Consider the following 26,743-nt stretch of genomic DNA (forward strand, 5'->3'; position numbering starts at 1 on the left):
GAGGATAATCCCCCAACTGCTACACTACCTGATTCCACTACACCGGACCAGGCCATACCAGTTCCTACACCTACTGAGGGTGCGACGGTTCCTCCACCTGATATTTTGATTCCACCTCCAGCCCCAGCTTCCGGCCATGTTATTTCTGATGGTGATCTTAGGGGATCTATTCAGATGCTCACTCAGATAATGGCTTCTCATGCCCAAAGGTCGAATGTTACACCCACATATTCTAGCCCACAAGGAGATTCTACTAGTTCTAGGGTGAACAGGTTTCTGCAATTGGATCCGCCGGTGTTCACGGGTGCTAATCTCGAGGAGGACCCACATGACTTCATTGATGATATGCATAAGACTCTTCGGGTTATGCACGCTACTGAGACAGAGGGAGTGGAGTTGGTCGCCTACCGCCTGAAAGGGGTGGCCTATTCTTGGTTTGAGCTGTGGGAGGACTCTCGGGAGGAGGGGAGCCCTCCAGCGAGGTGGAGTGAGTATGCTGATGCCTTTATAGACCATTTCTTGCCTGCCGAGACTAGGGCAGCCCGTGCCGCAGAGTTTGAGAATCTTAAGCTAGGGAGTAAGAGTGTGTGGTAGTATAACATGGAGTTCGCGCGTCTGTATAAATATGCCATTCTTATGTTGCCTACTATGGAGGCTAGAGTGCGCCGGTTTGTGCAGGGCCTTGGCCCCTTGGTTATCAATGAGGCCACTACAACTACCTTGAATTCAGATATGAACTATGGGAAAATGGTAGCATTTGCTCAAGCTATAGAGAAACGCAAGTTGAAGAACAGAAGGGAGCGAGAGGGTACCAGCAAGGCCCGATCCGCGGGCAACTTTGGGGAGTCATTTGATGGGGGAAGATCAGCTTTCAGGGGAGGGTCATCAGGGCCAACCCAGTTTTATGCTTAGTCTTCAGCCAGAGCACCGCCAGCGGGGCATAGTCAGCAGCAAATGAGTCGCTTCAGGCCCAATCAGGGCAGCAGGGGACCCCACTATCAGGGCTGATCAGGAGGGAGATTCAAGCAACAGTGGAGACCCCCATGCCCCAGGTGTGGGAAGATGCACTCGGGGGTCTGTTACATGGACTTACCTATATGTTACGGGTGCGGATTGGGGGGTCATATTCAGAGGGAGTGCCGTTCATCCCGCCAGGGTGCGGGCAGGGGCACAGCACAGCCATCCAGTTCTGAAGCTATTACATCTTCAGTACCCTCTCCAGCTCGAGGCCCTCCGGCACCAGTAGGGCGTGGTGTAGCTAGGGGTGGTGCGTAAGGTTCAGGAGGACACAGCCGTTTCTATGCTATGAGTGGTCGCCAGAGTGCAGAGGCTTCTCCAAATATTGTCACAGGTATATTGACTGTCCAATCTCATGATGTATATGCTCTTATTGATCTCGGATCCACCTTGTCCTATGTTACCCCTTTTGTTGCTATGGAATTTGGGATAGAACCGGAACAGCTTTCTGAGCCATTCTCTGAATCTACTCTGGTTGGCGAGTCTATTATGGCCGTAAGGGTGTATAAGGGTTGTGTTGTCATGGTGCATGGTCGAGACACCGTGGCCGACCTCATTGGATTGGGGATGGTTGATTTTGATGTAATTATGGGAATGGATTGGCTTTATTCATGTTTTGCCAATTTCGATTGCCGAACTAGAACTGTGAGGTTTGAATTTCCTAATGAGCTAGTTGTTGCCGAAGGTAGGTTTATTTCTTACCTTAAGGCCACAAAGATGATAAACAAGAGGTGTATTTACCATTTGGTCTGAGTCACGGACACCGATGCTGAGGCACCTACACTTGAGTCCGTGCCAGTTATGAATGAATTTTTGGAGGTCTTTCCTGTTAAGCTACCTGGGATCCCACCAGATAGGGAGATTGATTTTGGGATCAATGTGATGCCATGCATGCAGCCTATATCCATTCCACCTGACAAAATGGCGCCGACAGAATTGAAGGAACTAAAGGAGTAGTTGAAGGATTTGCTAGAGAAGGGTTTCATCCGGCCGAGTGTGTCACCTTGTGGTGCACCAGTTCTCTTTGTAAGGAAGAAATATGGGTCATTGAGACTGTGTATTGACTATCGGCAGTTCAATAAGGTCATAATCAAGAATAAGTTCCCACTGCCAAGGATAAATGACTTGTTTGATCAATTAAAGGGTGCTAAATATTTCTCCAAGATTGACCTAAGATTGGGGTATCACCAATTGAAGATTAGGGAGCAGGATATTCCGAAAACAGCTTTCAGAATCCAGTATGGGCACTTTGAATTTCTGGTAATGTCTTTTGGGCTAACAAATGCCCCAATAGCTTTCATGGATCTTATGAATCGGGTTTTCAAGCCTTTTCTCGATTCCTTTGTGATAGTATTCATTGACGATATTCTTGTGTATTCCCGAGGTTGAGAGGACATGTCGATCATCTCAGGGCAGTTTTGCAGACTCTTCATCAACACCAATTGTATGCAAAATTTTTAAAGTGTGAATTTTGGCTCAAATCTGTCACATTCTTGGGTCATGTTGTCTCTAGAGAAGGAATTAAGGTTGATCCTCAAAATATTTCAGCAGTAAAGAATTGGCCTAGACCTACAACGCCAATCGAGATTCGTAGTTTTTTGGGCTTAGTAGGGTATTACAGGAAGTTTGTGGAGGGGTTCTCTGCTCTTGCCTATCTGTTGACTAAATTGACTCATAAAGCAGTTAAGTTCCAATGGTCTAATGCTTGTGAAAGGAGCTTCCAGGAGTTGAAATCAAGATTGACTACAACGCCGGTGTTGACCTTGCCAGAGGGTACAAGATTTGTGGTGTATTGTGATGCTTCAAGAATTGGGCTTGGGTGTGTGTTAATGCAACACGGCAAGGTTATAGCATATGCTTCTAGGCAACTCAAGAATCATGAAAAGAACTATCCAACTCATGACTTAGAACTTGCGGCGGTGGTTTTTACATTGAAAATTTGGCGTTATTATTTGTATGGGGTCCATGTGGATGTATTCACGGACCACAAGAGTCGTCAATATATTTTCAAACAAAAGGAGCTGAATCTGAGATAGAGAAGATGGATGGAGTTACTCAAGGATTACGACAGCGATATTCTATATCACCCGGGGAAAGCCAATATTGTGGCGGATGCTCTTAGCCGTAAATCTATGGGTAGTTTGGCACACTTGGAGGTATATCAAAGGCCATTGGCCAAGGAAGTCCATAAATTGGCTAGTTTGGGAGTTCGTCTTGCGGACTCTAGTGAAGAAGGGGTAATTGTGCAAAATAGGGCTGAATCGTCGCTTGTAGTGGAAGTCAAAGAGAAGCAATACAACAATCCATTTTTGGTGCAATTCAAGGAGGGGATTCAAAAACATAAAACTATGGCTTTTGTGCTTGGCATGGATGATGGTACACTAAGGTACCAAGGGCAACTATGTGTTCCGAATGTAGATGGTCTCCGAGAAAGAATGATGATCAAGGCTCACGCTTCTAGGTATTCTGTGCACCCAGATTCTACAAAGATGTACCAAGATCTCAATAAAGTCTATTGGTGGAATGACATGAAAAGAAAGGTGGCTGACCTTGTGGCAAGGTGTCCAAATTGTCAGCAAGTGAAAGCCGAACATCAACGGCCTGGTGGGTTGGCACAAAACATAAAAATTCCAATGTGGAAGTGGGAAATGATTAATATTGACTTTGTGGTAAGATTACCTCGCATTCCGCGCAAGTTTGACTAAATTTGGGTGATTGTAGATCGACTCACAAAATCAGAACATTTCTTGCCAGTTAAATCTATCGATATAGGGAACAATATGCTCAGTTGTATATCAAGGAAGAAATGAAGAAGAAGTATCCTCACTTGTTTGAATAACTGTGTAATCCTTTCTTTTTATGAACTGGTCGCCTGTGAATTTTGTATCACTTGTTTAGTTAATGTAAAGGTGTTCCTTTTGATTATACGTTGTTTATATGAGGCCACGGTTAATATTGTTATAAGTTATGTTACATCGTTGGATTGTGTACATGTTTAGAATGTGATTTTGGGGCTCTCTGACAGGTGGATAGGCCTAGTTACAAAGGAAACTCTGGCGAATGTTTTGGAAATTTAGGGAGTTAGTTAAATTTAGTGTTGCTGGTGTAGGGTATGAAAAACTGAGTTGCATAAGGTGCTAATAGTAAACCATGATCCTCATTCGAGGACGAATGATCTTAAGTGGGGGAGGATGTAAGGCCCCATAAATTGTTTTCCTAAAAACTCAGATTCCGGGATGCCAAAGTAGGCGTAGAGGTTAAGAACGGTTCAGACTTTTTGGATTGAACAATGCGCTAGGGAATTAAAGGAAAATGTTGGGCATAAGTAGGCATTTTTGCGGCCCATTATGCGACCGTTTTCTGGGGCATTTTTGTTGTCAATTTTGCGGCCATTATGCGACCGCATAACCGTTTCGCGGGCCGCACTCTTGTCGTATATCCCGCCTTGGGATTTTTCGGAGGGAGGTTCTGCAGTGCACTATGAGACCGCAAAACCGTTCTGCGGTGCATTATGGGACCGCAGAATAGGTCTGCGGGCTGCATATTGACCGCAGACCCGGTCAGTTATTTTCCAGTTTTGGCACCCCAATTTCGCGGACCGCATAACCATTATGAGGTCGTATATGCGACCGTAGAACCTGTTCCAGAGCTTCATTTTTGAAGTTTTTAAACCCGACCATATTCCGTTAAAACACCTACCTTAGACCATTTTGATCATATTTTCTGATATTTTTAGATTAAGAGAGAGGGTCCTAGAGGGAGGAAGTGATCTTCATCAAATTTCTCTTTAATTCTCACTTAAAACCTTGAAGACTATCAAGAGAGGCACCTAGGTCTTCTTCCTAAGAGGTAAGATTCTATCACCCAAACTCTTAATTTCAAAATGTTACTAGAATGGGCCATTAGTAAGGTAATTCATGGGAATGGGAGTGCTTACCTTGCATGCATGTATCCTTGTAGTATGTGGGAAGATTATGATCTTAAAATGATAGAGAATGGGTTGTGGAATGATGGAATCTTCCACAAAAAGGGCCTTAAAACATTGATGCACACCTAGTGTTTGATAATATGCTCAAATGAGCTAAAACCATGTTCATCTTCCTAATTTTGGTCCAACTTGTTATATTTCTAAAATAGATTGAAGTTGCTAAGAATTCCGGGTCATTTTAGAGTTTGAGAAGCTCAATTGAGGTATGTCGGCTAAATCCCCTTCTTCTTAGAATCAAATCCCATGGTGTTCATATAATTGGAGTAAGTCCTTGATCGTTATTGAATTGGCTATTCCTAATGTGGTTGTGTTGAAAGGATGTTTGTACAATGTTTATTCTAAATGCATCATCATGTCATCTTGCCATTTGAGAATATGTTCAAAATGTGGAATATGTGTTAGGAATATTAAGACTTCATGTCAAGATCGAAATAAAGGTTGTTATGCCAAATTGTATGAAAAGCCTCTATGTGCCTAAGATTCCCAAATTGCTCATATGTGAATCTAATGTCTTGAATGGGAAGCCTTATTGTTGTGGATAGTGATAATGATGTTTGAATGTGGAAAAAAAAGGGACTGGAACTATGAAATAAGGCCAAGTGCCGAGAATGACTTTGTAATTGTAATCACTAGTGCCAATGAATTGAAAGTATATGAAAGAAGTACGATGTGAGATGATTGACTGAAAAAGGTAATGTGTCAAATGAGATGGCCTAGCCGATCGGGCCGAGATCGGACTCCGTATGAGAATACGGTGGTATTATGGATGAAATTGTAAAAATGGTTGATGTCTCATATGAGATGGCCTAGCCGATCGAGCCATGATCGGATGCCCTGCCGCACATATGGTGGTACTGTGCTGGAAATTATAACGAAATTGTGGTAATGTCTCAAATGAGATGACCTAGCCGATCGAGTCTAGATCGGACTCCGTGTAAGAATACAGAGGTATTGTGAATTATGGAATATCGGTACTAAAGATCACCCAACCTAACAACGTGGAAATTGACTTGAAAACTTATGTGATCTTTAAATTGATGTTTTAATATTATTTAAAGCTCTTATTGAATTTTTGACCGTTCCTCTTGTATTATTATTCATTCTATTGAGATGGTGTTTCCATTTACATACTAGTGCTATTCAATGGTACTAACATCCCTTTTGCCGGGGGCGCTGGATCTTTAAATGGATGCAGGTGGTTACCTAGCAGATAGTGTTGATTGCAGATAGTGTTGCATCCTCTTCTCAGCGGACTCGGTGAGCCCCATTTCATTCCGGGGTTAAGTATTGTACCTTTTGTTTATATTATGGTCACCTTTTGAGGTATAGCCGGGGTCTTATTGCCGGTACCATCCTTACTCTCTTTTGTATCTTTAGAGGCTCTATAGACACTATGTGGGTTGTATATGGGTGTTGGGAATGTTAAACAAGTATATATTGTGTTTGATCACTTGTTTCACTCAGACTATAAGAATCTGTATATTTTGAGACTCAAAGGTGAAATAGCTAAGGAAACGGTTTAATGTTATATGTATGAACTTACTTCTGTCTAATTAATGAAATCATGTCTTTTCTTGATCATGGGTGAGTTGGGTAGAAAGTATCTAACAGGCTTGCTCGACCGGGTTCACTCGGTTGAGCGCCGATCACGCCTCCCGATGATGGGGCGTGACATGCTCAGAGACAAGTTAATTGATGAAGTGGAAATAATGCTTAGACCTAATCACTTTATTTCTCTAAGTATACAACCAGAGGTAACCACTAGTAAAGTGGTAAGGTGTACTAATCAATCTAAGAAGCCTCCATGATCTTTGGATCATGGAATATTAGAGGGCTGAATGAGCCCTTCAAGCAGAAGGAATTCAAAATCCTTTCTACTTAAGAATAAAGAAGTTCTCTTAGGTTTCCTTGAGACAAAATTTAGAGCTAGAAGTGCTGAAAAGTACCGAGGAAATTAGTGGCTGATTCGCAGGTTGACACTAACTATACAGAATGCCCAGCATGAAGGATATGGATCTGTTGGAAACCACAACAAGTGATGGTCAATATCCTATACTCACAACCTAATATGGTACACTTTCAAGTGAAAAACAAAGAGTATAGATTTACTTGCTATGCCACCTTTGTATATGGCTATAACACTATCGCTGGCAAGAAGGAAATATAGGAAAAATTAAGAATGATCAACAATAATATGGTGGATCCATGGATTGTCCTAGGGGACTTCAAAACCATATTATCTTTGAATGATAGGATCAATGGAGCACTAGTCCAACAGGCAGAAACACAAGACATTCAAGACTGTATTGATGATATTGGACTTGGTCAGATTCGAAAGAAGGGGTGTCAATTCTCTTGGTGTAATAGGAGAGAGTCTGGTGATAGAATCTATAGCTTAATCGACTGGGCATTTGGAAATGCTCAGTGGATTAGCATGTATAGCAATGTTGAAGCTCATTAATTGAACCCTGGCTGCTCAGACAACTCTTGTTGCCAGAAAAAAGCTTCCAAAGCCTTTTAGATTATTAAATGTTTTATTGAAGCAACATTCCTTCATAGGAAGCCATTCAATCTGTATGGGAGTCTACTATACCTAGCCATGCTATGTATGGATTCTATAAAAAGACTGAAACATATTGAGCTTGCAGTCAAACTGTCACCACCCAAAATCTCTGCGTATGAGTCGTGATGGCACCTAGTCTCTAAGACTAGCTAAGCCTAACACTTACTGAATTAATAACAGGTTTTAATCAATCAACTATTAAACATGAAACAGAAATCTCTATATAAAGCCGACAATCTCAAGTAGATATACAACATTCCAAAATCGGTAATACAAGATATAAGCACTACTGAGTTCACTAAAAAATCTCTAAATACAACTGTTCGGAATAGAAATAAACAATACAAAGTAAACTTCAAAAGGTGACTCCGAGGTCTACGAACATGATCAACTTTCTAATCATCAACACGCCCCGAGATACCTGGATCTGCACAAAGATGTGCAGCAAGCGTAGCATGAGTACACTACAGCAGTACCCAGTAAGTATCAAGACTAACCTCGGTGGAGTAGTGACGAGGAACAGTCAAGATATCTACTAGACATAATAACATGTACAAGTATGAATATAAAAATAACATAGAACAATGTAAGGCTAAACATGATAAAAATAATGTTACAGTGCTTGCAATAAGAACTAGAAAACAAAAATCAACAACAAGGAGCAAATAGGTAAAAACGCCATAAACTAAGCAGAATACAGTTAAAGTCCGGTAAAATCGAGTAAAGGATAACAAGTAACAACCTAATAAAAACAACCTCTCTCACACAAGGCTGATACAAGAATTTCCCCGAGGTACCACACCTCATAATCACAAATCACGGGTCCCAAATCACGCACCCTAATCACTTAGCATCTTGTGCCCACATTACAAATCACAACCGCACGGACAACTTATGTGTTGCACAGACAACTCACGTGCTAATAGAGTAACAATACCCCATATCCACACAGACAACTCACGTGCTAGCAGTAATAATATCTCATATCTGCAGGGACAACTCACGTGCTAACAGTGCAACTCACGCACAGAAGGCAGGTATACAAGAATACATGTAAATGATCAGTAAACATCAAGGTTCATCTTCTTGGACTGATATGAGTGACTAATTACGGTGTATGCTTGTGCAAGTATTCTACCACAGCTTGATTTAACAAGTAAGATCAGAGACAACGAATGGCACATAAGAAACAACACAACAAAATCGTAATATGCATGACTCACATAAGGTAGGCACACCACTACACAAATATCATCAATAACAATGAACCCATGCCATCACAATTCATCACAAATCATCCCCAACATAGCCCCCATTGTCTCGCCGCATGCGTAACAATAAAGTAATTGCCCGCCTTGTCTCACCACACATGCATAATAATATTCCCACCTTGTCTCGCCACATGCGCAAACCCACATATATAGTTGCATTGTCACGCCGCATGTGAAAATATCAATAATAACAATATCACAACAACTCACATGCAAACACCACGACAATCTTCTCAATAATACCACATGAGCAAGAAACATAACAACACAATATAACAACTCGCACCATATGTGCCCATATGCCACAACATTTCCATAGAAACAATTCCAATACCACAACAACACATAGCCCTCGGCTCTATAATACTGAATACAACAACAATAACAACAATAACACGGGAGTACGCCAAGTAAATCAACAAAAGAATTACAAAAACACAATGAAACGGAAGAATGATCTCACAATGAAAGACATAACAAGCAACAATGGCTTCTAAATAAGAATAACTCAACAATGAGAGAGATAATGTGTAACAACGATATCAAATAAGAATAACTCAAGAATAGGAGAGATAACATGTAATAATGATTTCAAATAAGAATAACTCAACAATAAGAGAGATAACATTTAACAACGATTTCAAGTAAGGATAAATCATAATGGAAGAGAAAACATTTACAATGACTTCAAGTGAGGATAAGTCACAATGGAAGAGATAACATGTAATAATGAAAGAGGCAACAACTTCAATTAAAGCATATAAGAGTATATTTAGCAATAAAGGGTAGAACATGAACCAATCAAGTTCAAATAAGGCATGTAAGGATAAATTTAGCAATGGAGGATATAACATGATAAGGCAACTTCATTTTAATGTACATAACAAACCTAAGAGTCTAAAACAGTCAAATTTCTATATATATGTATCGTGTACACACTCATCACCTTGTGTACACGTCTTTAAATAGTTCAAATAGTGCAAACAAACCAATCCATACGGGGTAGTTCCCCCACACAACGTTAGGCAAAATACTTACCTCAAAAGCCCTCAATCAACACTCTAAAATAGCTTTTCCTTTACAATTCACCTCTGCTTGGCTCAAATCTTACCAAAGTCTACTTAATAACATCAAACAATGCAAGAGAAATCAATTCCAATAAATAAAGCTATGATCTTTGCAAAATTCCTCAAAAGTCAACAAACGTTTACCCCGGGCTCGCCCGGTAAAATCCCGGGTCCAAGGGTAGATTCTGACTACCCATAACCCCACGAGTCTATATATGTGTTTTATTTCAAAATCCTAGTCACAATCGACTCTCAAAACTCAAATACTCATTTTTCAAAACATACAGAAAGTTTCTCAAAATTTCACTTTGATTCTCATAATTTTGATGTTAAAACTCACATACAATCATGTAAAATAGTTGGAAATTGATCAAAATCACTTACCCAATGATTGTCGATTAAAACCCCTCTTGAAAATCACCTCGTACCGAGTCTAGGGTTCCAAAATATGAAAATGAGACCAAAATCCTGTCCCTCGGCTTTTATGTCCAGTCGCATGTGTTGCTAATGCGACGTGGGGTTCGCAAATGTGAACCCCACAAATGCGAGAAAATTATCGCAAAAGAGAAACCCCTCACACCCCTGTTGTCATCGCAAATGCGACGAGTAGTTCGCTATTGCGAACAGTGGACCATCGCAAAAGCGATCAAGATGATCGCAAATGCGATCACTGCTAAGCCCATATCCCCTTCGCAAATGAGAACACAGGGTTCGCAAATGCGAAGCTAGCAGACTCAAGCCAAATATCGCAAATGCGATCCATATCTCACAAATGCGAGACCTGAAGCACCTATGCAAAACTAGCAGAACTTATACTCTATCAAACTCTCCGCAACGCGTCCGAAACTCACCCGAGCCCTCGGGGCTCCAAACCAAACATCAACACAAGTCTAAAAGCATAACACGAACTCGCTCACATGATCAAATCATCAAAATAACATTCAAAACCATAAATCGGACTTCCAAAACACATGAAATCAACATGAAACTCAAGTACTTCTAAAAATACAACAACACGTCCGATTCCTATCAAAATCAACTTGGAATGACTCCAAACTTTTGCAGACAAGTTCTAAATAGCAAAACGGACTTATTCCAAGTTTCGAAACAAAATTCTAAACATGTTATCTATGAAGTCAACCTACGGTCAAACTTATCAAAATTCTAAGCCTTTAAATTGCCAGCTTCCGGCGAAACAACACAAATCAAACTACGGACCTCCAAATTCAATTCCGGGCATACGCCCAAGTCCAAAATCATGATAAAAACCTATCGAAGCCATCTAAACACCGTTCCGGGGTCATTTTCACAAAAGTCAAACCTCGGTCAACATTTTTAACTTAAGCTTCTAAAATGAGAATTACTCATCCAAACTCATCCCGAGACATCCAAAAATCAACCGACCATACACACACGTCATAATACACAATATGAAGTCATTCAAGACCCGAAACCACTGAACGGATTGCTAAATCTCAAAATGACCAGTCGGGTCATTACATTCTCTCCCTCTTAAACAAATGTTCGTCCTCGAACGTGCCAAGAGTCTTTCCCAAGCCATCAAATCACTGTATAAACTCTACATACAGATGCACACGGGTGATCCTACATCACCCCAATCCACATAAGCCCAACCACATCATCCCAACCGAAGATTGTTCCTTCCACTCATGCCGATAAGCCTTAGAATCAAATTTCAACACCCATCAAGGACTCGATTCTCACATATATAAATTGTACAATCCACAACCAGCTGCACAACGCATTCATTCATCAACAAGATACAACCACGCGACATAACACATCACCCATATGCCCATAGAAATAACTTTGACCATAATAGTTGCCCAATACTAAGCCCGGTACCAGCAAGGAGACTCATATCGACTAGAATCTTGTTCCAAAGCTTCACAATACTGCAAATAATGCAAGAAACATGTGAAAATCATAACTACTCATCCGATCGACAAGCCACATCGAATGCCACCCAGGCACATACATCGCAATCCAAACCAACAAGCATAACTCGAATACAATTTGATATGAAAAGAGGAACACATGAGAGAACTGTCAAATAAGCCAAACAAGCACAACTCCCCACCGATACCATATTGCAGATGCAATCTACAAGGACGAAGTAAGACACACACAACAACCACAACAAATCTTACCTTAATATCACCTCACCGCGACACATAGCCCGGCACAAACACACCTATGCACAAGGAACACCAGGTCCCCATCCTCCACTCAGTATCACAAGTAAAATAGACATCTTAACAATTAAAACACTATACTAACTTAATCCTATAGAACCAAAACCACAACACGAAGCAAACTTCTCATACATGTAGAACACCCAGATCACAAATCGTAGCCAAACCACCCAGAAATCACATCAAAACCTACTGTATTAACTAACAGGAAGTCCACCCAAGTCTCATGACTCACATTAGAAACTAAACCAGAATGATAGACACGGGCTATCAGAATAGAATTCCCCAACTGGCATGAACACATGAACAGAGTAAAGAATTACAAGACACAAGCATATCTGAAGCAAGGTGGGGTGAATCTTACCATTGAATGAGACCGGATCAGAATAACACAAGTGCATCTCTATAATCAACCGAAATCATACCTGAAATGACATCATCTGGGGCATCAGCCTCTGCCCAACCAGGATGAGCATAACAATGGGCTCGAACTCCCCCTCTAAGACTACCACTACCCGCTTGACCTTTACCCCTAGCTGGTGGTGCATGTATAACAGCATCTGGGCCGAAACTCAGAGCTTGAAAACCTCACTACGACACATCTGTCTGGAGTCTGGGAAAATCTTTCACCATGTGGTTGGTATCCTCACACTCAAAGAAACCTCTCCGCTGACGTGGTTGTGGAAACTATCCGGTACGGGTACTCTGGGACCCATGAATATCTTAAGCACCATGTGAAGCATGAAGTGCAAACTGAATTGACTGAACCACAAAACCTCTACCATGACGCACTCTGCCTCCAAAATAGGGATCGGTAAACCCACCCGGTCCACGAGGCCTCTTAGCCTCTCTAACCTCTCTCTCTTAGCCCCACATACCTTTTAATCTACGAGCAATCTCTACCACCTGCTAAAATGGAACATCCATCTCCAACTCCCGAGCCATGCTGAATCGGATACCATAACTGAGCCCCTCAATGAACATGCGGACTCGCTCTCTAACTGTAGAAACCAAAGCATGTACGTGATAGGACAACTCACTGAATATGATGGCATACTCTGATACTGTCATAGTGCCCAAGCGCAGCTACTCGAACTCTGTGCACCACGTATCCTTGAGGGTCCGGCGAACAAATTCCCTCAAAAACATCTCTGAAAACTAAGTCTAAGTGGGTGGTGCTGCATCCACTGGTCTACCTCATAAGCATGCCACCACTAATATGCTGCTCCTGACAGCTAAAATCTAGTAAAGCAAATCCGCTCGTCTTCATAATACCCATGGTGCGGAGAATACGATGGCACTTATATAGAAAACTTGCGCATCCTCGGTAGCTAGGACACTAAAAGTAGGAGGATGATACTTCCATCCTAACGATCAAACTCCGAAATCAATAAACTTGCATGATAGAAACGAAAGAAGTAAAGTTTCCTAATAGTTCCATAGCCTCTCGAAGATAAGTACAGACATCTCCGTACCGATCCGTAAGACTCTACTAAACTTTCTTGTTACTCATAGTACCTATAAACCTAGAGCTCTGATACCAACTAGTCACGAACCAAAATCCCTCCGTAGGAGTCGTGATGACGCCTAGTCTCTAAGACTAGGTATTCCTAAAGATTACTAAATTGATAACAAATTTTAATCAATCAACTATTAAATATGAAACAAAAAAGTCTATATAAAGCCGACAATCCCAAGTAGATATACAACATCCCAAAATCGGTAGTACAAGTCATAGTGAGTTCACTGTAAATTCCCTAAATATAACTGTTCGGAAGAGAAATAAACAATACAAAGTGAACTTCAGAATGTGACTTTAAGGCCTACGAACGCGACGCAAAGTATACCTTGAAGTCTCCACAGTAATACTCAATCAACTATTCAATGATCAACATGCCCCGAGATACTTGGATCTGCACAAAAATGTACAGCAAGCGTAGCATGAGTACACCACAGTGGTACCCAGTAAGTATCAAGACTATCCTCGGTGGAGTAGTGACGAGGAACGGTCAAGACACCTACTAGACATAATAACCTGTACAAGTATGAATATAAAACTAACAGGGACCAATATAAGGCTAAACATAATAAAAATAATGTTACAATTATTGCAATAAGAACTAGAAAACAAAAATCAACAACAAGGAGCAAACAGGTAATAACGCCGTAAACTAAGCAGAATAGAGTTAAAGTCCGGTAAAACCGAGTAAGGGAGAATAAGTAACATCCCAATAAAACAATCGCTTTCACTCAAGGTTAATACAAGAATTTTCCTGAGGTACCACACCTCATAATCACAAATCACGGGTCCCAAATCACGAAACCTAATCACTTACCATCTTGTGCCCACATTACGAATCACAACAGCACGAACAACTCACGTGCTAAGAGAGTAACAATATCCCATATCCGCATGGACAACTCATGTGCTAGTAGTAAAAATATCTCATACCTGCACGGATAACTCCTGTGCTAACAGTGCAACTCACGCATAGAAGGCATGTATAAAATAATACATGTAAATGATCAATAAACATCAAGGTTCATCTTCTTGGACTGATATGAGTGACTAATTACGGTGTATGCTTGTGCAAGTGTTCGACCATAGCTCTAGTCAATAAGTAAGATTAGACACAACGAATAGAACACAGGAAACAACACAACAAAACCGTAATATACATCACTCACAGAAGGTAGGCATACCACTATACAAATATCATCAATAACAATGCCCCAGGTCATCATAATTCATCACAAATCATCCCCGACATAGCCCCCCTTGCCTCGCCGCATGCGCAACAATAAAGTAATTTTCTGCCTTGTCTCGCCACACGCACATAATAATGTTCCCACCTTGTCTCGCCACATGCGCAAACCCATATATATAGCCCGCCTTGTCACGCAGCATGTTCAAATATCAATAATAACAATAGCACGGACAACTCACGTGTGAACACCCCGACAATCTTCGCAACAATACCACGTGTGCCAATAACATAACAACACAATATAACAACTCGCACCACATGTACCCATATTCCACAATATTTCCTTATAAACAATTCCAATACCACAATCACACATAGCCCTTGGCTCAAAAACACTAAATACAACAACAACAACAACAATAACAACAACAACAACAACAACAACAACAACAACAACAACAACAACAACAACAATAATAACACGGGAGTATGACAAGTAAATCAACACAAGAATTACAAAAACACAATGAAATAGAAGAATGAGCTCACAATGAAAGACATAACAAGTAATAATGGCTTCAAAGAAGAATAACTCAACAATGAGAGAGATAATGTGTAACAACGATATCAAATAAGAATAACTCAAAAATAGGAGAGATAACATGTAACAATGATTTTAAATAATAATAACTCAACAATAAGAGAGATAACATGTAACAACGATTTCAAGTAAGGATAAATCACAATGGAAGAGATAACATGTAACAATGAAAGAGGAAACAACTTCAATTAAAGAATATAAGAGTATATTTGGCAATAAAGGATAGAACATGAACCAATGAACTTCAGATAAAGCATGTAAGTGTAAATTTAGCAAAGGAGGATATAACATGATAAGGCAATTTCATTTTAATATACATAAGAAACCTACGAGTGTAAAACGGTCAAAATTTTACATATAATCCGTGTACACACTCGTCACCTCGCGCACACATCTTTCATGTAGTTCAAATAGTGCAAACAAACCAATATCTACGGCGTAGTTCCCCCACACAATGTTAGACAAGATACTTACCTCAAAAGCCCTTAATCAACACTCTAAAATAGTTTTCCTTTATAATTGACCTCCGCTCGGCTCAAATCTAACCAAAGTTGATTGAATGACATCAAATAATGCAAGAGAAATCAATTCTAATAAATAAAACTATGATCTTCACAAAATTCCTCAAAAGTCAACAAAAGTCAATCCTAACCTCGCCCGGTAAAAACCTGGTTCCAAGGATATATTCCGACTACCCATAACCCCACGAGTCTATATATGTGTTTTCTTTCAAAGTCCTAGTCCAAATCGACTCTCAAAACTCAAATTCTTATTTTTTAAAACATAGACAATGTTTCTCGAAATTTCACTTTGATTCTCATAATTTTGATATTTAAACTCACATATAATAATCTAAAATATTTGAAAATTGATCAAAATAACTTACCCAATGATTGTATGTCACGCCCCAAACCTGGGGAGGCATGGCCGGCACCCGGTGCCATATTTGGCCCGAGCGTACCACTCTGTAACTGTGAACTCTGGAGGGGTAACCCTCAACTTAAGCCGATTAGGCCATATTCTGAATCATCTAAAAAATATCGCCTCTCTCATCTGAGGGGTAAACATACCCAAAAGCTCATATGTATATATATAAATATATATGTAATTGTGCAGGTTGATGAGGCCGCCATGAACATCTACTGATATACAAAATATACAGGACTCGTCTACAAGCCTCTAGAGATAACTGAACTGTACCATGGTCGGGACAGGGCCTCGACCTACCTATCAAACCTGTATATTTAAAATGGACTCCAAGGTCTAGACATGGTAACTTCGAGGGAGTGGAGCTTACCAACCAAGCTGATGTTTGACTGTGTCTACTGGGAAGGTCTATCCAGCTGTCTATCAGGTCTTGCAGGCATGAAATGCAGCATCCCCAACAAAAGGGACGTCAGTACGAAATAATGTACCGAGTATGTAAGGCAACAAAATAACTAAAAGCTGAAACTGGACTGATAATATAATAACTGAAAGTAACTGGGAGTCAAAGATGATCTGAAGATATGCTCACCTGTTGATACTGACTCAACTCTCTCGATATAGTAAATAAAATAGATGTCCGACCCTATAAGGCTCAGTACATATAACTGCTCTACCGCAGTAGGCTCGCTCATAGACGCTCGGCCATACTAGGCTCTGTATATCGGCCATTCTGGGCTCGCTCATAGGCACTCAGCCATAGTAGGCTCGGTATATAACTTACCATCTGATCAGAGGTTGTCCAATAGGGGCCTGCCCATCGATTATAGCTCAATGGTGGTGAAAGTACTGTAATACTGTATATATATATATATATATATATATATATATATATATATATATATATATATATATATATAGACCCTATGCTCTCTTGACTGGAAGAAAATACTACTTAACTGAATATACACTCCCGATAAGGGAGAATACTGTAACTTATGAGACTAGGATAATGTACATAAGTTCAGGAATACGAACTTCTCTTTATGTCTCCTTATCAAATACATGTTGTTACGAGATCATGCCAAAATGAAGGAAAGGTTTAGCCTTAACATACCTTAACCTCGTTGAGTCCATAATAGCTTCCAAGCAACTCTTCAAACAACTTAACTCAGTCTACCATAGCATAAGGAGATTCAAAATCGGTGCTGAGTAAAGGCTAAGTCCGAAACTTAAGCTAGTAGCTCATTTATGTAAATTTGGGTAGCATATCCCCTTTAACAAGGGCTTTCTCCAATACCATATACCAACAGACCAACAACACCAATCAATCTACACAACAACAAGTGCACAAATGTCACACACAAAACTGCTATTTAACACGACGAGCGGCAAGCTTGGATTGGAACCAAACCCCAACTCTTTTTCCCATCTCCCCTGTACTTACAACACCAAAAATAGGTCCAGCATATAAACATATATATTGACATGACATTCCAACCTTATATCCATCATAAAAGTAACATCAAACAGCCCCACAAGATAAAATAACGACATGAACAACTTCTAGGTATTGTGTGGTTGCTTCTTTTCCTATTTACAACATCATCAACATACTCAAAATATTGACAAGCACAAAAATAAAAAAAAAAATTATAACCATGCTATTCCCCATGATTTCCAGCCATATGAAGTCATATATACAACTCCAATATAGTCCAATAAGAGACAATAATTTCTTATACAACTTGAAGCTCTATCTTATAATTCTTCATACAAATAACTTAACCAACACATAGATAAGATTAATCCCAAGAAATAGGCTGTTATAAATACCTTAAATAATCTGGAAAAAACTCGAACCAAAGCTTCACTTAGCATATAGCACCCTTAATCACATCACAACACCATAGAGACTCTCTTCTTCACTTAGGCTAACTTTTGAGGTTAGGTTTAGGTAAAACAACATTGGATTAGACTTGGATCCCTTGAGAACTGTTAGAGAGGTGTTTAGAGAGTTTGGGAACTGTCCTTGGTCGAAAATGACCAAAAATAAGCCGTCCAAGCCCTTTCAATTGTTCAAGGGTCGTCCACCGCCTAAGTGGGTCCCATTGAGAGCGGCTTGCGCTGTCTTGCGAAAACATGAATATCTCTCTACTACGATATCGTATTGATGAACGATTTAATGAGGTAGAAACTAGACTCGTAGATATTCAATTTTGTAGGTAGATCATCCCCTAAATCCAAGTATATTGGGAGAAAAGCTCAGCTACATTTTACCTAAGTTTCAACACATTTATGAATGCAACTTGTGATGACCTTTTCCAACTTTTGTTCCACAACACGCTTGACTTCAAAACATAACATACGACTATCATACGACTAAAATAACTCATAACTTAATCTCCGTATAATGTTAAGAACCCTAGTCTCACCCCAAAAGTACATGTCATAATATTCCCAACTTGTCGACTTTCGACGAAACTTATTTTCTTCAATTCGTTTAGCTTCTAAGCCTTCAAACCCTCTTGGTACTTGGTATTCATGATCTTAAATATTTGTAACCTCCACATTAACATGATTAATTAACTTTGTAAACTTTTCAAAGATGATTTCATTTCTGAGCTTACATCGATTGACTCACGACGTACTCTTACGTACGAAAATATGGGGTGTAACATCATTCCCCCCTTTGGCACATTCGTCCTCGAATGTTGACTGATGTGCTTATCAGTCTCATAACCTATAGCTCTTACAAATTTTTTATTGCAGTCCTTTTCATCTAGGCAACTGTTCTATGAATAAATCCATAGGCCAGGGCATTCCCCCCTTTAGGCCTATTTCTCACACCATGACTTGTGGTCAGAATTCTTCCAATCTCGTAACTATTGCTACCTTATATCATACAACATATACGAATCTGTCCTTTTATGTGCACCTATGTGACTCTTCTCTCTGTTGTCCTCCAGCTTTTAGCCAATCTCTAGGCCTCACTTTGCGAACAGATACAAAACTATTACAAGATGTCCCTCTAGGCATCTATAGGTTTACCGAAGTTCTTCGCTCGGTACTTGTCGAACTTACGACTATTGCTATATCTTATTTCATAGCCTCGGTTAGCTATGCTTATGGCTTAACTATATCTAGGTAGCTTATACTATACCACAAAACTTACTTTGATTTATTATTACCAAGGTCTGCTACACAACTCCAGGTTACTCTCTCGCTGCTTATCCTATATGTATAAATTTAATTCCCTTAATGCTTCCTCATTACTGTTCATCTTAAGAATGACAACCTAATCTCATCTCATACTTTGTAACCTTTATCCATCTATTGTTGAGTCACCTTAATGTTGATCTATAATCTACCACTGATAACTTGAAACCTCTTACATAATACATTTTCACTAGGGCTCATGTCTCACCAGGAACATTTGCAGTTATTTGCCAAATCCATCTAAGAATGATACTAAACTTCAATAACCATATGTTATAGCATCCCAACGCAATTCATATTATGGGGGTATACCAATCCCATGTAATTCATGAAATGACTTCTCTTTGAATTATTACTCAATCGAAGGCCTAATTGTCATCCTCTCATCATTTATCACAATTACACTCTCATTCTACTACCAGGGCAACATTCCATCTTTTCTAAATGCCCCTAGTCTTAAACTCCTCTGAGTTCATTCAAGCTATACTAAACTTTTTATAACTTACAGAAACCATCAGCTCTCTTATTTTGATGGGTTTAATCCTGAGGACTTACTTATTCTCGTCACCTTCTCACTCACCTTTTCTTATCCTTACTCTTGTCTACCTAAAACCTTGTCGCTCTACCATACTTTAGCTTGCGACCTACACATATCTATTTATACTACTCGCAACCTTCCTTTAACTTGTTAGCACCATAGATTTCCTTATGTTATTCTGGAACTTCAAGCGAGACATCACATCGTCTCTAACTCTTCTTTACTCTCTTAACTAGACCTCTCTGTACTTGGAAACTATAGGCTAGAAGATATGTCGCAACCTCTAGCCCTCTATCTGAAGTATGGACTATTTACAACCTTCTTCACTTTAGTATCTCTACCTTCTTTACCTTTACCTTTCTTATCTTTAAATCTTGCATTGTATCTTCTGTCGCTTTCATAACCTTCCTTCCACATAGGTGAAATTCACATCCACAACTTAAAATTCTACTATAATACTTGCACCTCAAGTGCATACACAATCCAGTGAGAGTTTCATACTTACTCTTTATGAGGCTGGTACTTTTCTAACTGGCTTTATTGTAGAGCCATTATAGAATATGGCCGCTCTACTATCTCTATCGTACCTCTGATATTAAAAGTGATTCATCAATGTTTTGAATCATGATTTCTATAATTATCTAGATCTAATAATCAGACTCTTGATTTACTTAGCTGATGTAACTCTTTAGTTTTCTCTTCACTCTCAGCCTTAAAGCACACTTAAGCTATCGTCCGATTTGTGGCTCAGGGTATTAATTATTGCTTTCGCCTTTTATGGGCAGTATGTAACATCCATAATGTAATCTTATAACAATTCAAGCCTTTGTCTGTGAGGTGGACTAAATTCTTTCTTTTAACTTATACCGGAGTCTCCGATAGCTGTAGGAATGTCAACATATATGCTGTATGGATAATATTCCAAAATCTTAAGTACGTTTATAATGTAACTAACTCTGGGTCATTGATCGAATAATTCCTTTTGTGCCTTCTCAGCTTTCTTTAAAAGTAAGCAATTACTTTTCCTGGTCGTTCTGCCACTTGTTACATGAATACTTGGCTTATCTTAGTGCCCACACCTATTTGAATTTTGTGCAACTCATATGATCTCGAATATTACTTTTGATTTTACTTCCCGTTTCTTAGTCACAACATGTGCCACTTTGTTATAGAGTGCATACAATGTTGTAGTGAGACTATTGTAACAAGATCATTTCATCTTTAGGTCACTACGCTTATGTTGAAGCCTTCTTCCTTATTTCCTCAGCTAGTCTTTCGTTGTAGCACTTAGGGAAGACCCTCTAACTCATGTAAAGCTAGGAGCTTTTTATATCGTATACCAAACAAAATATTTGATGTACTTGCTCGCCTATAATTATCCTTAGTTACTTACCTCTATGCCCTTGTGCTCGTAGGTTACTTCTGAACTAAAATTTTGACTATCTCCCCAATGGCACTCTCTTTTATTTCCGTAATACTTATACGATACCTTTAACTACCACAACTCCTATCTGAATATTTCTCAAGGATTATGATGTCATATTTGTGAGGCTGAATTTCTTGTGTTGGGTTTCAGTACGTTTATCTTGCATGATCTGCTGATTTATCTAAGTCCTCTTGTCTAGTCATAACTAGGCTCTTCCTGGATTAACTACTAGCTACTCGTCAGTCCATGCTCATATCTATATTTTGTGTAACCTCTCTAGGGGTTATGTCTTTTTTCTTAACTTGCCTTTCGCACTGGCTCCTAATGTATCAAGTGTCCATTCACGCTTATTTATCAATAACATCTTGGTCGGGAACCCTTACTGCCTCTCCCTGGCATCGTGCTTGAATAATAATCTGGAGTCGTAACATATCTGTAGGATCTGAATAAATGCAATCTCATTCCTTTTTCCTTTTTACCACATTCTTTCTTTACTATTCCATAGCTACTTGAACTACATAACTCCAACTTAATACCAGATCACACCGTCTTCCCCCCTTTAGGGGAGTACTAGCATTTAATGCTATGAAGATTTACCTATACATGTTTTACCTCTTCATCTTTGGCGTCTTTTCACGTCTTCACTGACTCTTACTCACCTTGAGGTAACCCTTCTCTACCAGGGATAACTAAATTTCTTATGCGTGAGGGTGACACCTATTGTAACTAGCACATTTAGTTCCTTAAGCTTAACTCTGCTCACAGTGCTTGCTTTAGGGAAGCGTCTTCCTGAATGACCTTTAAAGGTTATTCTTCCATTGTCCATTCTATCATTGCCGAAACGCGATCTCTGAAATTCTCACGATGATGACTATTATCAAATCCTTTAGACCCTAAATCATGTTCGGTTTTATCTTGTTTACTAGCCCATACTAATTTTTATTACTCCCGGGGGTCGCCTCTTGTCTTTTCCCTCACTTGACTATAGACTCTGTCATCTTGTAATATTTTGATTTACCTTTATCACCCATTTATCATACCTTACTCGTAATGCTTCATTTACTCTCTTCTTATTCTCCTGCTAATATTTCTGTCTATCACATTATTTTGAAAACTTCAACAAAACCTTTTTTCACTTTAGCTCACCTAGCTCATTCCACCATTTTGGGTTACTTTAACCCCAGCTAGATCATGATATCCCATCATTCTCTTAAACTATATCTGTTAGCTTCCATTGGGCATAACTGAGATGGGTGTGGCCAATTGTACAAACCTCTATTACTGTTGAAAGTAAACTCAGAGTACTTGTATTTCTCTGCCTGAATTGTAAATATTGATAATCATCACTAACAGGGTACCTCGTACCCTACTTCATCTTGCTTCAATTACATGTTTAAACTTAAACTTTTACCTTATGATACTCCCATGGCCTGCTATTCACGGGATGTATTTGATATTCCCATCTTAGGGTGTTAAGCTGGAAATTTGCACATCTAGTATGCACGATCTGATAGGGCCTCAAACAGGGCCACGTCATCAAGAACTCTCTCTCTATTAGTTCCCTTACTTGTTGCTATATTAGCCCTCTGGATAGCTGTAATTTTTTTCTAATTGAAAGCATCTCTATATTATTAGCAAACATAAGTATTGGCTCGAACTCTTATGACTCAGCTCTATAGCACGATTTGGATTTGAAAGAAGGGTAACAAACTCCTAAATGCCTTGTAGCTTCCTGTTTATATAATGTGGTGCACAACACATCAATAAACAAGGCTCTACTAGACATGGCTTATAGACTCCCTAGGATAGAACTGCTCTGATACCAAGTTTGTCATGCCCCAAACCTGGGGAGAACTGTACCATGTTCGGGACAGGGCCTCGACCTACCCATCAAACATGTATATATAAAATGGACACCAAGGTCTAGACCTGGTAACTCCGAGGGAGTGGAGCTTACCAACCAAGCTGATGTTTGACTCTGTTTACTGGGAAGGTCTATCTAGTTGTCTATCAAGTCAACCAAAGCTTCCCTTAGCTTATAAGCAACCTTAATCACATCACAACACCATAGAGACTCTCTTCTTCACTTAGGATAACTTTTGAGGTTATGTTTAGGTAAAACACCATTGGATTCGACTTGGAACCCTTCAGTACTGTTAAAGAGGTGTTGAGAGAGTTTGGGAACTATCCTTGGTAGAAAATGACCAAAAATAAGCTGTCCAAGCCCTCTACACCGCCTAAGTGTGTCCCATTGAGAGCTGTTTGCACGGTCTCATGAAAAAACGAATATATCTCTACTCCGATGTTGTATTGATGAACGGTTTAATGAGGTAGAAACTAGACTCGTAGATCTTTAATTTTGCAGGTAGATTATCCCCGAATTCCAAGTATATTGGGAGAAAAGCTTAGCTACATTTGACCTAAGTTTCAACACATTTGTAAGTGCAATTTGTGAATACCTTCTCCAACTTTTGTTCCACAACTCGCTTGACTTGAAAACATAACACACGACTATCATACGACTTAAATAACTCATAACATAATCTCCTTATAATGTTAAGCACCCTAGTCTAACCCCAAAAGTACATGTTATAACATTCCCAACTTGTTGACTTTCGACGAAACTTATTTTCTTCAATTCGTTTAGCTTCTAAGCCTTCAAACCCTCTTGGTACTTGGTATTCATGATCTTAAATATTTGTAACCTCCACGTTAACATGATTAACTAACTTTGTAAACTTTTCAAAGATGATTTCATTTCTGAGCTTAATTCAATTGACTTACGACGTACTCTTACGTACGAAAACATGGGATGTAACATTGTAGATGAAAATTCCTCTTCAAAATTGCCTCCTACCAAGTCTACGGTTCCAAAATATGAAAATGAGACCCAGATCCCGTCCCTCAGCTTTTATGTCCAGTCGCATGTGTCACATATGTGACATGGAGTTCACAAATACCAACCCCGAAAATGCGAGGAAATTATCGCAATAGCGAAACCCCTCACACCCCTACTGTCATCGAAAATGCGACGAGTAGTTCACAATTGCGAACAGTGGACCATCGCAAAAGCGATCAAGATGATCGCAAATACGATCACTGTTAAGCCCAGATCACCTTCGCAAATGCGAACACAGGGTTAAAAAATGTGAACCTAGTAACTCTAGCCAAATATCGCAAATGCGATCCATATCTCACAAAAGTAAGACCTGAAGCATCAGTGCAAAACTAACAGAACTTAAACTCTATCAAACACTCCGTAATGCGTCCGAAACTCACCCAAGCCCTTAGGGATCCAAACTAAACATGAACACAAGTCTAAACACTTAACACAAACTTGCTCGCATGATTAAATCATCAAAATAACATCAAAAACCATGAATCGGACCTCCAAAACACATGAAATCAACATGAAACACAAGAACTTCTAAAAACACAACTCGGAATGACGCCAAACTTTGCAGACAAGTTCTAAATGGAAAAACGGACCTATTCTGAGTCCCAAAACAGAAATTCAAATACAATAGCTATGCAATCAACCTATGGTCATACTTATCAAAATTCTAAGCCTTTAAATTGCCAATTTACGGCAAAAAAATACAAATCAACCTACGGACCTCCGAATTCAATTCCGGCATACGCCCAAATCTAAAATCACGATACGAACCTATCGGAGCCATCAAAATACTATTCCGGGGTCATTTACACAAAAGTCAAATCCCGGTCAATATTTTTAACTTAAGCTTCTAAAATGAGAATCACTCATCCAAACTCATCTCGAGATATTCGAAAATCAAATCCGACCATACACACAAGTCATGATACACAATATAAAGTCATTCAAGACCTAAAACTACTAAACATATCGCTAAAATTCAAAATGACTGATTGGGTCGTTACACAAAAAACTTAACCAAGAATGACAAAGCTGGATCACAAAATTAGGGAATTGTAGGTAAAGCTCAAAATACTCAGGAAGAGCTCGAATAAGACTTATATAATTCTAAATTGGTTATGGAGGAGAAAGAGATACTGTTGGACATAGAGAAATGGTCCAACATCCATGAGAAGCTGACTGGATTTCATATGGGGATTCCAATTCAAAATTCTTTTATGCTCAACTTAAAGCAAGGCAAGCCAGAAATAGCATTACATCCATTTGTAATGAGCACGGAATACAGTAGACATACCCCAAATAGGTGCAAAATGAATTTATAACATTCTTTCAAGAGCTTTTGGGAATTAGTGCACAAGAATGGCCATGTCTGAATGCACTTATAGCTAAGGATGGCCCTTGTCTTCATCGAAAACAACAAAAGGCTTTTATCCAACCTGTAACTAGGATGAATATTGTTCAGGCATTAAGGGGTTTACCTAATGACAAATCTCCAGGAGTGGATGGATTCAATGTAGAATTCTTGAAAGAGTAATGTGGTGTAATAGGGGAGAAAGTCACTGAAGCTATTCTACAATTCTTTGATAATAGGAAGCTCTTAAGAGAGGTTAACTGTACTACTCTTACTCTAGTACTAACGGTGCCAAATCTTATTTATGTGAAGGATTATAGGCCTATAGCTTGATGTACAACTTTATACAAGCTTATAGCTAAAATACTCACTCCTATACTCAATCTAGTAGTAGACCACCTTGTGGGATCTTCATAATCAGCATTCATAGCAGGGAGAAGCATCTTAGATAATGTCATAGTGGCTCATGAGCTGGTTTAAGGATATTCAGAAAAGGGCCTCTCCCCTATATGTCTTGTAAATTTTGACGTAAGAAGGGCATATGACTCAGTGGAGTGGGTTTTTCTCAAAGTCGTTCCACTGGAGTTTGGCTTCCCTAGGAAATTTGTTAGTTGTATCATGGAAACTATTCACTCTTAATCAATGGGGGGATCACTTCCAAGTTTGTGGAAAAGAAAGGACTGAGACAAGGAGAATCTATGTCCATATATCTCTTTGTCTTGGTCAAAGAGTATTTAAATAGGCCTCTAAAATAATTTCAGCATAACCCTGGCTTCAACTACCATCTCAGATGTGGTAAATTAAAGCTAGTGCACATTTGCTTTGTTGATGACCTTCTAATGTGCTATAGGGCTGATAGAACTTCTATTCAGCTAATCTTTCAAGCCTTTAACCATTTCTCTAGTTTTTCTGGATTGAAAGAAAATTTGGACAAGCATTCACTTTATATTACTAGTGT

The 26,743-nt window shown here is 39.4% G+C and overlaps 1 protein-coding gene across 1 annotated transcript; it reads left to right on the forward strand.

Moving 5' to 3' along the window:
* The first annotated feature begins 1,305 nt into the window (after positions 1-1,305).
* Positions 1,306-1,974, forward strand: LOC138897367 (uncharacterized). The gene is made up of 3 exons (XM_070183331.1): positions 1,306-1,351; positions 1,451-1,702; positions 1,772-1,974. The coding sequence occupies exons 1-3, from the start codon at positions 1,306-1,308 to the stop codon at positions 1,972-1,974; spliced, it is 501 nt and encodes a 166-aa protein (XP_070039432.1).
* The last annotated feature ends 24,769 nt before the right edge of the window (positions 1,975-26,743 follow it).

Source organism: Nicotiana tomentosiformis, chromosome 8 (genome assembly GCF_000390325.3).
Source record: "Nicotiana tomentosiformis chromosome 8, ASM39032v3, whole genome shotgun sequence".
Lineage (NCBI taxonomy): Eukaryota > Viridiplantae > Streptophyta > Magnoliopsida > Solanales > Solanaceae > Nicotiana > Nicotiana tomentosiformis.